Here is a 16,074-nt window from a genome sequence, read left to right on the forward strand (position 1 = left end):
CACTCTGGACACAGTTAAGGTAGCACAGTGATACTTGGCTCTCAGTACGGAGGAGGAACTCTCCTGAGAGTTCTGCTGTGGTCCAGTCTTCCACCAGCAAGGTCTGATGGCCTTTTCTGTACCTCTTCCTTCAAAGTTCTTGGGTGTTCAGACCTGGTCAGATTTTTTTCCTCAAAGAGTATGACTAACCTAACTGAAGATGTAACCTCCAAACATTTGCTAATATCCCTAGGCCATCATACCTGCAGCTATGAAAATCAGGCTGAGTGTCCCCAGATTTTTTATTACATTTTATTTTTGCACAATATATTTACTTCCTTAAGCAGCTTGTTCCCTTTTCTACCTCCATCACAGTAAAATTTATGAGTACCTGATGGCTAATTCCATCTTATATAAAATTGTTATATGTTGCATTTTTTGCTACTTAAAATTAAAATTTGTTAATGTGTCATGGCCACTTTCTAAATAATACTACCAAAAAAGTAAGTTTGGGTGTTAGTGTCCCATATGCAGTCTTGGGTTGTCTGTATGTGGGGGATGTGGTGTCGCCAGAAAAAGAAGTCCAGATTTCTTCTGAAATAGTATCTGTTTCACTTGATGGTATTCATTTCTGAGTATTGCATGTCCAAAATAACATTTTTAATGATCAAAAGTTACTGCACTGGAAAGATTTATTGTCCTTCCCTTTTTAGTGTGTGTTCGGTATCCATTGATCATGGGGCTTTGGCCACTTTTCTCAAATAGCTTTAACTTATTATAAGAAGGTCACTATGGATTTCAAGTACTTCTTTCCAAGAAGAAAACTGTGTTATCAAAAACAGCTGGGATAAAAATCCCACTCTGTTTCCTTTTCAGCTCTGCTATCTTTTTCTGTATGTCAAAAAATGCAGTAGGAAGCTCCTGAGAATTCTTCAAATAGTATCTAGCTATCATAATCTTTTTGTACTTCTGCATAGCTTATTTAAAATTAAACTATCTTTTTTCACTCTTTTAAAAGGCTTTAATATAAATATTTGTAGCCACGATTACTTTGATTCCAGCAGTGCCCAAAATTACCTGCATTCTTTTTAAACACAGGACTCCACAGTTTACTGCATCACTCTAGTTTTTAAATATATGGTATTAGACTTGTCCTAAATGTGCTCTCTAGATGGTATTTGGTTTATAGGATGGTTTAGGAGGACACAGAGCAAGGAAGGGGGAGGGGACACAAGGAGAGGAACTTCTGAAGGACCTTAAATCCTTCTCTCCCTCTCCCTGTCCTCTAACCCCCATGTTTCAGATTTCTTTTGTCACCTCAAGGCAAGGACTACAGGATTTATAAACGTTTTAAACTGTGTACTACATGTATTAACCTGAGAAGTGCTACCTTTTCAAACCACACTGCAAAGTCTATTTCCACATTTTTATCATAGAAAGCAATTAATCAGTTTCTTTTCCAATCAGTTAGATTTCTGTCTTCTTGCCTTTGGTAACTTTGAAGTTACCATAGTCACTTCATCCTTTAAACTTAAGAAGTGCTTATCTGACACATCAGCAGCAATCCAAACCAGAATTTTTCCAGTCATCATAAATGTAATAAAGCACGATCACTCCCTTGTTGGGGGTTTGGAATTACAAGTCATCACTTTTGATTTGAAACATCAAAAATCTCCATTAAACATTTTGCCTCAGCTGTGTGGCTGTGGAATGCTTGGCGCCAGACTGTTAGACCTTTCCTCAGAAGTCTGCGCTGCACTGTATCACACTTCATACCCTGGGACTACATAGTGCAAAAGTATTCATGGTGAATAAGAGTGTCCCAGTCTGGTCTTACATTAATGTGAATTTTAGCAGAAAATCTGGGGAAGTGTGAATTATTGATATAGATATATATATAGACCTCAAGAAGTGACAGCTGAAAACAGAGAGACCAATGAGAATGAAAAGTGATACACCCTAATTCTTCTGTAATGTACCCAATGTTATTTTCCCGTATTTTTCACAAGTTGAAGCCAGGAGACAGCTGAATAGCCACCTTTATGTTTTTTTCAGAACAAGAGATTTTGGAATTTGTTTAGTTCTCTGCAGAAAATTATACTTTCCACAAATGACTGCAGAGAGATGTGCAGTTCAGGATATTGGGTGTTTCAGGTTGCTCTGCTAAGAACAAACAGCCTAGAAATCACTAGATAGGAAATGAAACACGGTACATTGTTTTAAAGTATCTCCCTTAGTAATAGTTTTTGCAAAACACCAACCAAATACCTGATAGTCATGTTGCAGAAAGGCATTCGATGGTTTTGTTGAGATGGTTGAAGGTAAAAAGTAGTTAATTGGATTTCAGAGCCTAGCAGGCTTAGCAATGAAACAAATTTATGAACAGAAGAGATTGGCAACTTTTTAGCTGAGTTTTTATTTGGAATTGGAGAAGGAATTGGAAAATAAAATCGTTCATAATTTCTTTTTTTTTTTTAAGGAGTGAGCAGTCAGAGTTTGAACAGTTTGCTAAACATACTCAGAGTTTCGCATTTCTTCTGCATGTAACTCTAGTACCCAGTTTTTCTGTACCCACTCATTTCAGACTGAGGTTATAAAGAGTGGGTTTCTCACCCACTCCTTTCCTCCTGAGATTATAAACAGCTGAGTTTCAACCATTCTGTAGAACTGCAATGCTCCATGACAGATAATGTAACTATCCTTATACTATCTCTGTTGCCTGCTCTGGAGTTTCTCCTCTCCCACCATCTGGTCTCTACTTGGCCAACTGCTTCAGAACTGCCTCCTCCTGAGCTCCACTGTCTCTTCCAGCACATGGGCTCACGCTCTCATCCCACCTCCTACCAGTTTGTTTGTCAGGCACATTCAACCTCTCCTATTTGTCGCTTGAACTGGGATTGATGTATCACAAAATTAATTGAAAACAATCTAAATTCCATTGTGACTGCTGTTTCCTAGATCAGTCATATGGCCAAATAATTACACAGAAGCTAAAGAGGGGATATGAGCCTGTTTGTTGTATGTCATTATCAGCCTGAAGACTGGGATTGTTTCATTTCTCTGGGATAGGATTACACTGTCTTGCTTCCTTTATAATAGCCCCTGTGGGTGTCAAGAAGTCCTTGAAGATGTGAAGATTCTTATATAAATAATCAAAAGTGAAACGTATTGAGCTTAAATCTAAAGTATTCAGCTTGTGTTAGCTGAATAACAAGATACCTTCTGAGCACCTAGAAGGTATTAATAAATAGTAATAGTCAGAACGATAATTAATGAGTATTTAATATGGAGAACAGAATACTAGTTAGTAATTAAGTATCATCTTGACTCTCAGGATCTCAAAAGCAACTTATTAGTATAAATGAATGAAAATTTCTATAATTTTACTCTTTTTGAGATAGATAATTACTACCACAGCTTTCAAGAATGGGGTACTTGAAGTTTATAGCTCGTCCAATATCAGACTAAGAAATAAGACACAACCATAATATTTCATTCTAAATATGAGCAAACCAGTGAGTTACAGAGAAACACTAGATTAACATTTGCATTCACCTCTATGAGAAGAATTACAAAATGTGTTATTTAGAGAGGTAGACATTACATACAGTATGTTGAAGTCTCATATTTACATATATCCTGTGAGGAAGGGCTGAGAGGATGGTGCTTGCACAGCGTAGAGAACAGGTGGCTTCGAGGGGGAAATAAAAGCAGCCCCTAATACTTACAGGGAGGTTGTCGGTAAGATGGAGCCAGGCTTGTCACAGTGGTACACGGTGGGAGGACAAGAGAGAATGGATTTAAGTTGCAACAAGGGAGATCGAGGCTGGATATGAGGAGAAATTTCTTCACTGGGTGGAGAGGCTGTGCATTCTCAGCCCTTGGAAGTTTTCAAGACCCAACTGGATCAAGCCCTGAGCAGCCTGGTCTGACTCGATAGCTGACTCTGCTCGAGCAGGAGGTTGGACTAGAGACCTCCAAGGTTGCTTCCACCAACCTGATTATCCTGTGACCCTGCAATATTACATCTGTCAAATACAATAGTTGCTCCGTTAACATCTGGCAGCTATACTAGTCTGTAGCTTAACTCCTAAAACTGCAAATTCCTACCCCTGCAAGTGGATTTAATGATACCAGTGGTCCCAGTGAGGTCGATAGGGTTGCTGGCAAGAATAAGGCATTAAAAGATCATGTCACTAGTCTGGAAACCACTTTTCTTCTGTTTTTTGTTCAGTGACTGGACACGTCTTCCGAGAAAAAACCTCACATGTCGAGGGAATTATTTGAAAGGCAAAAATATTATTCCTTTGGTATCTGTGGTTTTACATACTAACTTCCTGTCTTTACAAGCAGGTTATTGCCCCTAATTGCCCCGTGAAAAGTCATGATTAACACAGGGAAAATTAATTTATTTTATAATTGAAAGTTCTGTCAAGTAAAATGTGCTATAATAGAGGAAAAACTATTTACATCTCAGTTTTAGTAACCTTAGATATCAGTAGGATGTAAATCAAACTACACAAGTGGTCTTTGTTGTCATTGTTGCTATTGTTGTTCTTTTAAACCACACGATGTCCCTCTGACAGAACTGCTCAAGTTTTCCTATGAAATTTCACCCTTTGCCCTAGCCACAAGTTTTCTACCAATGTGATGCCCTGTTTCAACAGGGATTTATTTCATGTATCAGTATCCTCTCTGTTTTTACAGGTGGGAAAAAATATATATTTGCTTGGAAGGGTTATTTTTGAACTGCAATAACAAAACTGTCTGGTAAAAGGAAAAGTGGAAATTCAGCACTTGCAAGTTAATTTAATTAGTGGAAATGCAACTGAGCAACCAAGACAGATTTCTATCTGTTAGAAATTTTCAAGTGAGCTTTCGGTATGAGGCTTAAGCAGCTTTGTGTTGCTACCAAGAAGACTGAACTCTCTTTTGGGCACTATTCGAGTAATGGAAATTTGATAATTTAGTGTAATTTCTTCTGTGCAAGAATTGCATCCCATTAAGTCTCTTATCAGACTGTTTCATGTGGAGTATGAGTTGTGTTTTATGAAGAAGTATTTCCAATTCCAGAGCAGGTCAGACAGTAATTGCAAGTTTAGTAAAGAGCATTTCAGTTAAAAAGGAGTGGTTACTGTGTAATATACTTACACTTGATCAAGGGTAGCTAGAAGCTGAGTCTTGAGGATGGGTGTATTTCTTTCAGGAATTCTTGTGTATCATTTCTTGGACACTCCTCTTACAAATCGCAGACTTGCCAGGATAATCTGAGCATAAAAATGCACACCAATTTTCTCTTTGAGAAATACTAAACCCACACACTTAAAAAAGGCTGTTGTGTGTCCAGAATATTTCCTTTTAACTAAAAAACAAAGCTTTGAAAAATTGAAATCTCAGCTTTCTCTGTTTGGGATTATTTCCTAAAAAAATATCTCTTAACAACATAAAACCCAAATTCTCTATATGATCTGGTTTTGATGCGTTCAATTGCAGCTTCTTGGCTTCAACATGATCCAAATTCCAATTTTATATCTGATTCTTTCAGCTTCATTTTCATAATACACCTGGAGTCCTCTGTATTTATTTGAACAGAAAGCCAGTATTCCTCATGTCTAATGAATGTTGGCAGACTGGGTATTATTAGTTTTTCTCCATATGTTTTATCAGAAGATGGTGTATTGCAGATGCTTACCTACCTGATATTAAAGTGGACCCTGCTGAAAAATAGCTGGTTTGCTCTCAACATGAAGTGATAAGACCAAAGTATTTGTAACTTGCGTTTTAAAAAATATGATTTTTGGATTTTGCTGTAATTATCTTATATAAACTACCTTTTTTTTGGTTGGTGTTTTTTTTACGGTATCTGTGTATCTTTCTGAAATGCATGATTTTTACATTTTTAGATTCAATCTGTTCTTTCAATCAGTGATAAGTGGTTGGAATGCCTTCTAACATGCCTTTCTTTTATAAGCAAAGTTAGCCTGCCAGGATCTGTGCCACTTCAAAGTTTGTGAAAATTTTCAGCTGTAGTTGAAAGATAATTTAATATTAGATAATTTACCAATGATAATTTCTGCTGAAAATTCTAATATTTTGCAATAAATCTCTAGTTTTGAATATTTTAGTGAAATTGTGGTTTGGGGTAGAGTGGAAGAAAAGGGTTAAGAATCTTTTCAAATTAATTTTAATTGTGGTTTACTTTGTATTTGCCGTTTAATAGTGAGTATAACGACCTTGATACAGTGATCTTATACTGCAGAGATTGGTGTGTGGGCTAAATGTCTCAGCATATTATTAATTTTTTAATAAACTTGCTTTGTAATAGCTATTGGCCTCAGAAACCTATTTTCCTTTCGTAGATGTTTTGATGCTTTAGAAAGGGTGTAAATGTCACTGTTCCATTTCAGCAATGTTGCAGATTGGTATTTACTGGAGATTTAAAGTTAATTTTACCATGGAAAGCTCTCAATACAGAGAAATTATAACAATATGAAAACAAAGAAACTTTACTCAAGGTTACACAACATTTCATCAGAAAAGCTTGGAGTAGAACACAGGTTGCCTGATCATTATTTCAGTCTGTTAGCCATTTTCCTCTTCAGCATTTGATAGAGATTTCTGCGAAAAAGTCAAATAAAAATATATGGTTCGATATTTTAAAGGTATTTTCATCTATCAGAATACATGTGTGTTTTCTAAGGTCCTTACCAAGGGTCATGTTTATTTTCTTTTATTTCTTTTTAATTTTGCTTTATTCTTTATTTTGTTTCATGTCTATTCAATTTTATTTATTCCATGTTTTCTTTTTGTTTTGTTTTCGTTTTTAGTTGTGTCTGGTAAGTTGAAATTTTATTGGCCATCTTCTAATCATCGTATCACTGTGACGAGAACTTCTTCTCCCCTTCCCATCCATCCCCTTCCATGTCCTTCAACCAATCAGCTCCCATCTTTTACTTGTTATTGACAAGAAACATCGCACAGAATAAATTCTGCATGAAGTATGGGTAACTTAATGGCAAAGAGAAAGGTAATGGGTTGCTCACTTTCTGTCTGTTTTTACGTGATGTAACGAGTCAAATCCAAATGTCTTCTTTCTTCGGTGAATGCATTAGTTGAACTTTAAAGTGTTCCCTAAAAAAATTAATTCTGTTTTAAAGGTCTCAAGGATAGAAGTTGTTCTTTCCTTAAGTGGATTATTATTTCAGCATCTTTTACAGTATATCCATCACATACCACACATATGTGACCCAAGGTGTGAAAGCAAACTGAAATTAAAAAAGGATGGTGAAAATACTTCCTGTACAGTAAACACTGAATGGAATTTATTACAAAGTTTCACATAACTCTGTTTGAATTCTTCTGACAATCAAGCTAATAGGGTTTTAATTTTTTACTTTAATGGCAATAGATTTAGAGTAAGACATATATGCATTATAAGAATAATATACATACAAAATATGAATTTAGAATAACACCTGGAGAAACATTTACCTATTTACATTTTATATATTCTACCGTGGTTATCTGAAAGACTAGATTTCCCCTAGTTTTTTGTGTTCAGTTGTCCCTGAACATTAGTCTTCAGGTACTAGAATTAAGCTGGTTCTCAGTGGTCAGAACCATTTTAACTTCTCTATAGCTGTCCCCATTCTCAGGTTCAATGAAGTCTGAAACCTTACAAATCCTCTGCACTAGCGCAGGATTTAGAAACCCTCAGTTCTGTTTTCTGTGGCTTGTCACAGACCAGTACAGAACCAGCCAAGCCCCACATTTAACTATATGCTAAATTTATTCTTGTTATTAGAATCCAACAGCATTTCAAAGGTGCTTCACCCTCATCTCCATTTTCCACATCATACCTTACAACCCTGTGTCAAACCTCCAACAGTTTCACCTTCCATTCTACATTAAATGTGCTGCCACGTCAAAGTTTTCCCACATCTTCTTCTGAAGTATTGATGGAACATTTCAGAGCTAAATGTTTTGAAGTCTGCTCATTACTGTAGGTCAATCTCACCTTCACTTTTGGTAGTTTCTTATCTAAGGAAATCGTATGATAGGTAGAATTTGAATCCAAATGTAAATAATAATGTGTTATGCTTTAAAAATTCTTCCCAAAGCAAGAGGGTCATAAGAAGACTCTATTCTAAGGTGAACTCACTAGGGAGAAAAATCACAAGGCATGAGGAACAGATAACTGAAAGTATTGGCCTGTGTGAAAACTGAAAGCCGTTTTTTTTAGAAAGGACACATTGAGTGATATCTTTAAATTACATGAGTCACATTCTTTTTAAAGAAAAATCTTGTAAATACAGAAAAGTTTGTAAGGAAAAAGCAAAATACCGAAACCGTTTAGCTTATTAGAGTCAGATTCAAAACATCCCCTTTATTCTCAACCCAAAAGCGAGAGAATAACTAGTTTTGGACACATGGTCAAAAGGAGTTGGAAATAAATAAGTAAATGGACTTTCATTTAATGCACATATAAGTGAGTGTTAACAGCCTATAAAACAAGCCAGATTATTTTTCTTTGTGCTAGCTCCATCAAGATACTGAATGCTGTCATCTATGCTGATTCTTTTTTTTTATGTGACTGACATTTTTTGACATTCTACTTACTACTGGATGAAGAGGTTTTTGAAGTCTGTATAAATTCAACAGCTTGGACAATGCTGGCAATATTTATAATGTTAGGCTGAGCAGCTGTTTCAAATTTGCTTTCATTTACATATATATTTTGTTCGAACATGCCCTTGCCTATGTAAATGAGGAAGACATTTAGCTCTGCTGGTCCTTTAAATTGATTCCTCTTCAGTAATTGGACTGAAGATTGTAAATGATTATAATTCATTCAACAGTATTTTTGGGGCTTTTGACTTTAAATTTCTTTGAAATCCCAACCGCATCAAAAGTCTCTTCTATAAGGAATTAAGGATTTTTCTCTCCTCAGCTTTCCTAAATCAAAGATGTTGTGCAAGTAAGCCATGAATTCACATAGTTACTCAACAGTGTTTATTGCAGCCCTCGGCAAAGTGTGGCCTGTGGGCCAGTTGCCTCTCAAAGGTTTCTCTGTTCAGACTCCTTTCCAGGGAGCTGGACTCGGTGATCCTTATGGGTCCCTTACAAATTGAGATCTGTGATTCTATGACTTGCAGCCGTACTCCTCCATTAAAAACCAAATTGTAACAAATTTGTTCATATTGGTGACTGTTGCAAGTTGTCTCCTTAAGTCAGTGGGACTCACTTTCTTGTAAAAGTTGTCACGAATAAAAGCCGGTGGTGCAAAGTCAGAGTTTTAATTGGGAGGTCCAGCAACAGAAAAGATGATCCCAGTGATGCTGTGACTGTTGGACTGATGTCTCTTTGTGCTGCCATTCCTTATTAAAGAAACTTAACATTTGAAGTCAATAGGCAAATTGTGGCTTTCAGTTAGTCTGACTTTGGTCTTCTGACAGCAGTGTGATTTATTTTCTTCATTATTTTCCTCTTTCAGAGCCTCCACAGTTTGTTGTAAAGCCGCGAGATCAGGTAGCAGCACTGGGGAGAACGGTGACTTTCCAGTGTGAAGCAACTGGAAACCCTCAGCCAGCCATATTTTGGCGGAGAGAGGGAAGTCAGGTAAAACAGACTTTCTGATCCTTCTTCTTGGAAGTTTCTTGAAGAGGTGATGTCACATGAAAGAAAAATATGTTCATTATTGTTTTTAAGATGTGAAAATGAGGTCTAGAGCTTGGAGACGCTGGATATTTCTTCTCTGTTTCTAAGCCACAGTCATGCTAGGCGATGTCAGGCTTCCTAGAAAGAATATCTATGTTTCGTTCAATTACCCATTTTCTCTGTGAATGAAAAAATAAATCTATGAAACTAGAAACATTTCATGTTTCATTGCTATGTAAATCTTTTTCACTTATCAGGGAAAAACTTTAAAGAGATGAAAAGATGACTAGTGCTGAAGTTTGTTTGAACTCCCAGATTTTCAGAAAGTTTGTCTCTGGGTTCAGCTGCTAGTTTGCCATGTGTGTCTGGCAAACTAAACTGTTTGCTGTATTGATCTGCTCCACTACATGTGTGGATACCAGTTTGGGACTAAGGAGATTTACTCTCACAGCCAGTCAGTTGGCTGACATCTCATACCCAAATAGGTCACTTTTTCTCCCAGCTTCCTTATTTGAATGGGAGGGAAAATTATTTTCAGCTTCTTTGTAAAGGATCTTGAAAGCCAATGGGTGAAACACTATATAGCAGAGCAAGTGAATCAGAGTTTTCTTTCAGAGTCATTTTTTGAAGGAGAGGTGTAACACAACGTATTCCGTATTGGAGGGAAAGAAGGAATATGGGAGTCTGGTTTTCCAGTCTATGAGGGAATGAATGGTGCAAAAGGATATGACAGGGTTCTTTGTGTTACAAAACAATAGGGCAGAGAAATTGAGATTGCTTAGAGATTGACTCCTTTACTCCATTTGCAACATTTCTGTCTAAATACCTAAGTACAACTAAACTAGTAACCAAATATAGATGATAATTTTCCATGGTATAAATATATTGGAATACTATTTTTGTATTTTTCTATCAACTGGATTTTTTCTTTTATTTGACAAGTATTATCTAGTACATATTTTTTCTGTCTCATTTTTCACTCTGCTGAGTGGTAACCAATTGTGATGAACAATGGTACTGGAGAAGGAGGTCAATGAATGGGGTTTGCTAATATTAAAGTGGCTTTTGTGTTCTGTTCCTTTGGATGCTTTTTGGAAATGCAAAATGTAATTAGGCAAGATAAAGAGAGGATAAGAAATAGCCTCTGTGACATTGAAGTATTCTCCTTCACGAATTATTCAACCAGAGGTAGAAATTTAGAACCAGTATTTGATGTGACTGTACTGTTATGGTTGCTGTTCTGACTTTTGAACACTGTTGCTAAAATACTATGTGCTTCATACCAAAACTATTGTGTAGAAACTGGCATAGGATTTAATTCTATATTATAAAGCTCATTATAGAATACACATGCTATGATTAGAGAGACCTAAACAGCATCTCTTCTTTAAAAAACTGTGCCATTCTTAGAAAGTTGAAAGTTAAAATACAAATAAGTAAACCAACATCTGCATTTAAATGAAATAAATAGAATACCCTGGAGTGAGTTCTAAAAAAGGGTGTTAGAGCAAATTACTTAGGTTTGCCTGGTTGCTTGGGTCATTACAGTAGCTATATATATCAGATCTTTGTTAGTGCCCCTTTAACTTTGTGTAAAGCCCAGCATTGACCATAGAGAGCATTAGAGCAATCACACAATTACATGTGCGTATCTGCACCCATTTTATCACAAACAATCCTATGAGAGCTATTAATATTGTGGTATAGACATGCTTAAGATATGAAGAGCAGAATTTTTTACATATAATGTGAAAACATGAATATGTTTAGATATATTAAAGTTAAGATTATTGATGTTTGCATTTGTTTAACCCTTTTTTTTCCTCACTTTCTTTCCTGTACATCTTGTAGAATCTGCTTTTCTCATACCAGCCCCCTCAGTCATCCAGCCGATTTTCAGTTTCCCAGACAGGTGACCTCACTATCACCAATGTCCAGAGATCTGATGTTGGGTACTATATCTGCCAGACTTTAAATGTTGCAGGAAGTATCATAACAAAAGCCTACTTGGAAGTTACTGATGGTAATTATGTCTTTATCATTCTCAAGTTTTTATTTTCACTTAGAGACAGCAACAGGATGATGTGGCACTGCTTTGGTATCTGCTTTGCATAAATGTGGATGGCATATGTCTTTGAACATAAAAATCCTGTTTTACCAATCTCTGTCAGGGGTTTAAAATTTTGGATATTGTATAACACAATATTTCCATTTTGTATTTGGTAAGTATACTTCAGTTCATGGATTTTTATCAGGTCTGTTAATTTATCTGATACTTTCTTAGCTTTCCCTACCGGATTTAGTTTACTTTCAGATTGCTTGCTCCCTAGCTCTTTATCCCTTCTACTGTGCCCATTTGCATACCATCTCTATTTACCTGTTTTTTCCCTTTTTTTTTAATATTGCTGTATAGCAAGGGAAAAAAACCTCAATCTGTCTGGAAGTCAGTAGAATAACATACAAATTATTATTATCATACATTCCTTTAAGGAGCAGTTGGGACAAAATTTAAGTTGAAAAAGCTACAGGGAGCATGACTGCAAACAGTAATATATGCTAGTGTGAGGCCAACTTGCCAGTTATCAGAAATACTTCATATTTTAATAGCAAAGATACCAGGAAAAGTAATAATCTTACTACTTACAGAAAAAGAGGATAAGTGCAGTCTGTAGAGAGACTTTGTGGGGTGGGAAGCTGTTGTCAGAGAAGTTTCCATATGCTAGGCCTCTGTCCTATAGAAAGCATAGAAATAATGCAATGCTGGAAGCATGCCATGAACCTGGAGAATAAAATTGTTAATTTACATCTACTGGACTGAGATTGTTCGGAAGGATAGGACTGAATCCTTTCTGTTTTCTCACAAGTGGTAAGCCACATTTCTTAAGCCACTTTTATTCATATACCATTGGGGACAATGCTAGGGCAAGGTGAGGAAAAAAAAAATAAATAGAAAATTAAGATAAGGATCTTAGCCTTTAAAGTTCTTCTCTTAATGACCTATTATATCTGAATTTGGAAAAAATCAATTTATTTTAAATATCTTCACCATGGATATAAGATCTGGGTTGGTCTGATGGATGGTTGTTTTGTATAACATCTTGGGACAGTAATTTTTTTTTTTGTACTTTTATGAAAGTGAAAGCAGGATATGCAGAATGATACCTGATATTCCTAAAGGTAACAGAAATTGCCATCAGCTTCAGCAGCACTTAAAGTTACCATGGTTTTCAGCGGCATTGGATTTCTAATGTAGAGTACAGATTGGTCAGCACCTTACCATTGACAATTGCAAGGCTCTTTACAAATTTGTCAAGACAAATACAACACAATCTATAAGTGAGCTTATTTTGCCTGTCTCTGCAGAGAGAGATGCGAATGGCCTCGCAGTGCATTGCAGTGCAACAGGCTGGGACGAGAAGTAAAGGATAAATTACACAGTTGAAAATAAAGAATGTCATTTGAACATGCAAATGAAATTGCAGGAGTTGGAATTTAGCAAAAAAAAAAAAGTACTAAAGCCCTGCCTATTGTGAAAAGTAATGTCAAATTATCTGAAGTTCGCAAATTATAAGAAATCCAGGTTTATATTTTGGCTACCAAAACAGTTTTTAAATTACAGGAGCTCCCGTGACATTGCTGAACAGATTTATGTCATTTAAAGCTGTGACAATTTTCAGATCATCAGTCCATGTCCTGTTGGATGGTCCAGGCAGAGGAGGTCACTGAAATGAAATAAGATAATAATAGCTTTTACCTCTTTGTTTTGATCTTCTATTGGATAATGGAAAGAAAACCTCATGTTAATGATTATTCTTTTTTTCTGTGAATACTGAGACCGCTTTATACCTTTCTGTGCATAGTTATTAAATAACCCCTCAATAACATTTAATTTTCATTGTGTGAAAGGTGCATTAAAATTGATGCAAACACGCTGTGATTTTGAAGTCATATTGACAGGATAAGTCATCACAGAACTAAAAGTGGGAAGCTACTGGAAAAGTATTCCTTAGTTGAAATAATGTAATATGTTCCTATTAGCTTTGTGTTTACCCTACTGCTAGACATCTCCCAACTAGGAAACAGCACCAAGATGAATTGGTGGTACACCGTAACATTTTTTTAAGCAGTACCTGTTTGCCAGGTTATTCCCCTGCCTGCCCACCTCCTTTTTCTCTGTCTTTGAATGCTGAAAGTGTGAATTCTGCTATGCAGGCCTGCGGCATGGTATAAGATGAACAAGGTGTAATCTATGCACTAACAAAGAATTTGGGAAGTCCTTTCTCATTCCATTAGGACTTTATAAAGACACTAGAATTAGAGAATACCTAGCAGATACCACTATGTAATATGTCCTACTTCTTTACTTTCTGAAGATACTGTGTTGTGTATCATTTTAAAATTCTGTAGTTGTTCATCATTATAGTGCACCCTGCCCTGAATAATGCATGCCTCCAACTTGAATTACTTGTTTAATTATCTTTAGTTTCTTTCAAAGCCTCAAGCAATTGCTGTTGCTTAGATTATTAGAAAATTGCTTCCAGTTGCAGAAATCTCTTTCCTGTTGTTTCTTCTGGCAGTGGTTGCAGACCGGCCTCCCCCTGTCATTCGACAGGGTCCTGTGAATCAAACTGTAGCTGTAGATGGTACTTTAGTACTGAACTGCGTGGCCACCGGCGCTTTAATGCCCACTATCCTCTGGAAAAAGGATGGGATCCTTGTTTCCACCCAGGACTCTCGCATCAAGCAGCTGGAGACAGGAGCGTTACAGATCCGATATGCCAAGGTAGCTTGAACTGGCAAACGGGTTTTCTTGCTGCTCATTTCACATTGGTTACTTACCTCCAGGCACTTTTGATGTAGTAAATGCTGCATCTAGAATTAATGAAATGTTAAATAATCGTATTAAAATAGCTGATATTTCATGCTTGCAGGTAGTTCATTCTTTATGCTTAACACCTTAGTTTATTCTGCCTAGGGCACATTATTTCAGATTTCATAAGGGGAAATGCTTTTAAGAGGTATTAGTTAGTTAAGGAAATTATTTGCTACTTAAGACATGAAGGGAAAAGCAAAACTTGCATTTCAGTAAGATGAATTTGCATTTCAGTAAGATGAATTCTGGAATTATTCGGGCTTTAGCACTAATAGATTAAAATTATCTAATTATTACAAATGTCTATAAAGAAAACCTTTGTTTGACATACTGCAGTAATACAGCCATGCACACAGCTTTTTCAGAACAATTTTTAAAGTTTAAACATATTCACTTGACTCTCTGAACATAGCTTAAGATGGTAAATCACCTGTCAAACACCTAGCTTCCTTAGGGAATTATAGCAAGTACCTGGTCAGTATTGCTGGTCATGCCTCACACGCTGTAAGATGTTTTAATATGTTGTTAAGTTTTAGAGTTTTAGATAGCAGAGATTCTCTGCTGTCTTTCCTGTGGTCTGAAATGTAGTAATATTTAAAAAATTAGGCTGAATACATTACTTTACTATATTCCCAAGAGTTGCCTTGTTACCAGTGATGAGCTACACTGACTTAGATATTGAACCTCTGATTTTTGAGCATTTCTGTTCAGCTCATCTGCTGAGGCTGGGACCTTAGGAAGATAGCATTTATTTTGGGGGAAAAAAAAAATAAGCTCTTTTGAAATGTGGTTCAGTCACATATGGGCAAATAATCCAACATTCGGAACTGGATGAGAATAGCATATGGAGGTTCTTTTTTGGGTGTGCCGTAGAGTGAAATTTATACTAACACAGGGAACCCCAGATGTACAAGGTCCTGTGTAATATTTAAGCTTTGTTTTAAGGATGACATGCTCTCCAGTGCTGCAGTCCAGACAAATCCCCAGGCATTATTTAGGCAGAAGGCTGACAGTTGCATGGGCTCTTGACATTTGAGTTCCTTCTCAATTTCTTTGTCAGGACCTCTGCAGAGTAAGGAATAAATGCTACAAGAATAGGCCTTCAGTTTGTTCATTACAGAATAGGTAGCATTAAATTAGAATCTGCAGCTTTTCCAATTCTTTAATGAATACTCAGAAATAAGTATCTATTTTCATTTTGCAGCACATGAAATCAGACTTCTAATGGAAGAAGTTTCTGGTTCGAAGTTTTTGCAGCCTAATACATTTATCCATATTCATGGAGGAACACAGAGAGCTGTAATTACTTTTCTAGCCCACTGAGTGCCTGATTGTTTCAAATATTTATTCTTCTCTTCTCCCACTCAGCTGGGCGACACTGGTCGGTACACCTGCATCGCTTCAACCCCAAGTGGCGAAGCTACATGGAGTGCATACATAGAGGTCCAAGGTAAATCAATTAGGGCTCCTCTGCATAGAGAAAATACATAAAGGAAAATCAGAAATTGAAATGCAGAAGTTACCTGACTCTGTCATAAATTGCCAGTGCAGATGTGAACAGCATT

The 16,074-nt window shown here is 36.5% G+C and overlaps 1 protein-coding gene across 1 annotated transcript in view; it reads left to right on the forward strand.

The window, feature by feature from the left end:
* Nucleotides 1-16,074, forward strand: part of ROBO1 (roundabout guidance receptor 1) — a 312,664-nt gene that overhangs the window by 240,289 nt on the left and 56,301 nt on the right. The window contains exons 7-10 of the mRNA XM_082054528.1: nt 9,473-9,597; nt 11,488-11,659; nt 14,214-14,419; nt 15,878-15,959. Coding sequence (XP_081910654.1) covers nt 9,473-9,597; nt 11,488-11,659; nt 14,214-14,419; nt 15,878-15,959 — 585 coding nt within the window. The remainder of the gene's footprint in view (nt 1-9,472; nt 9,598-11,487; nt 11,660-14,213; nt 14,420-15,877; nt 15,960-16,074) is intronic.

The sequence above is a fragment of the Streptopelia decaocto genome (assembly GCF_964273445.1).
Source record: "Streptopelia decaocto genome assembly, chromosome: 1".
NCBI lineage: Eukaryota > Metazoa > Chordata > Aves > Columbiformes > Columbidae > Streptopelia > Streptopelia decaocto.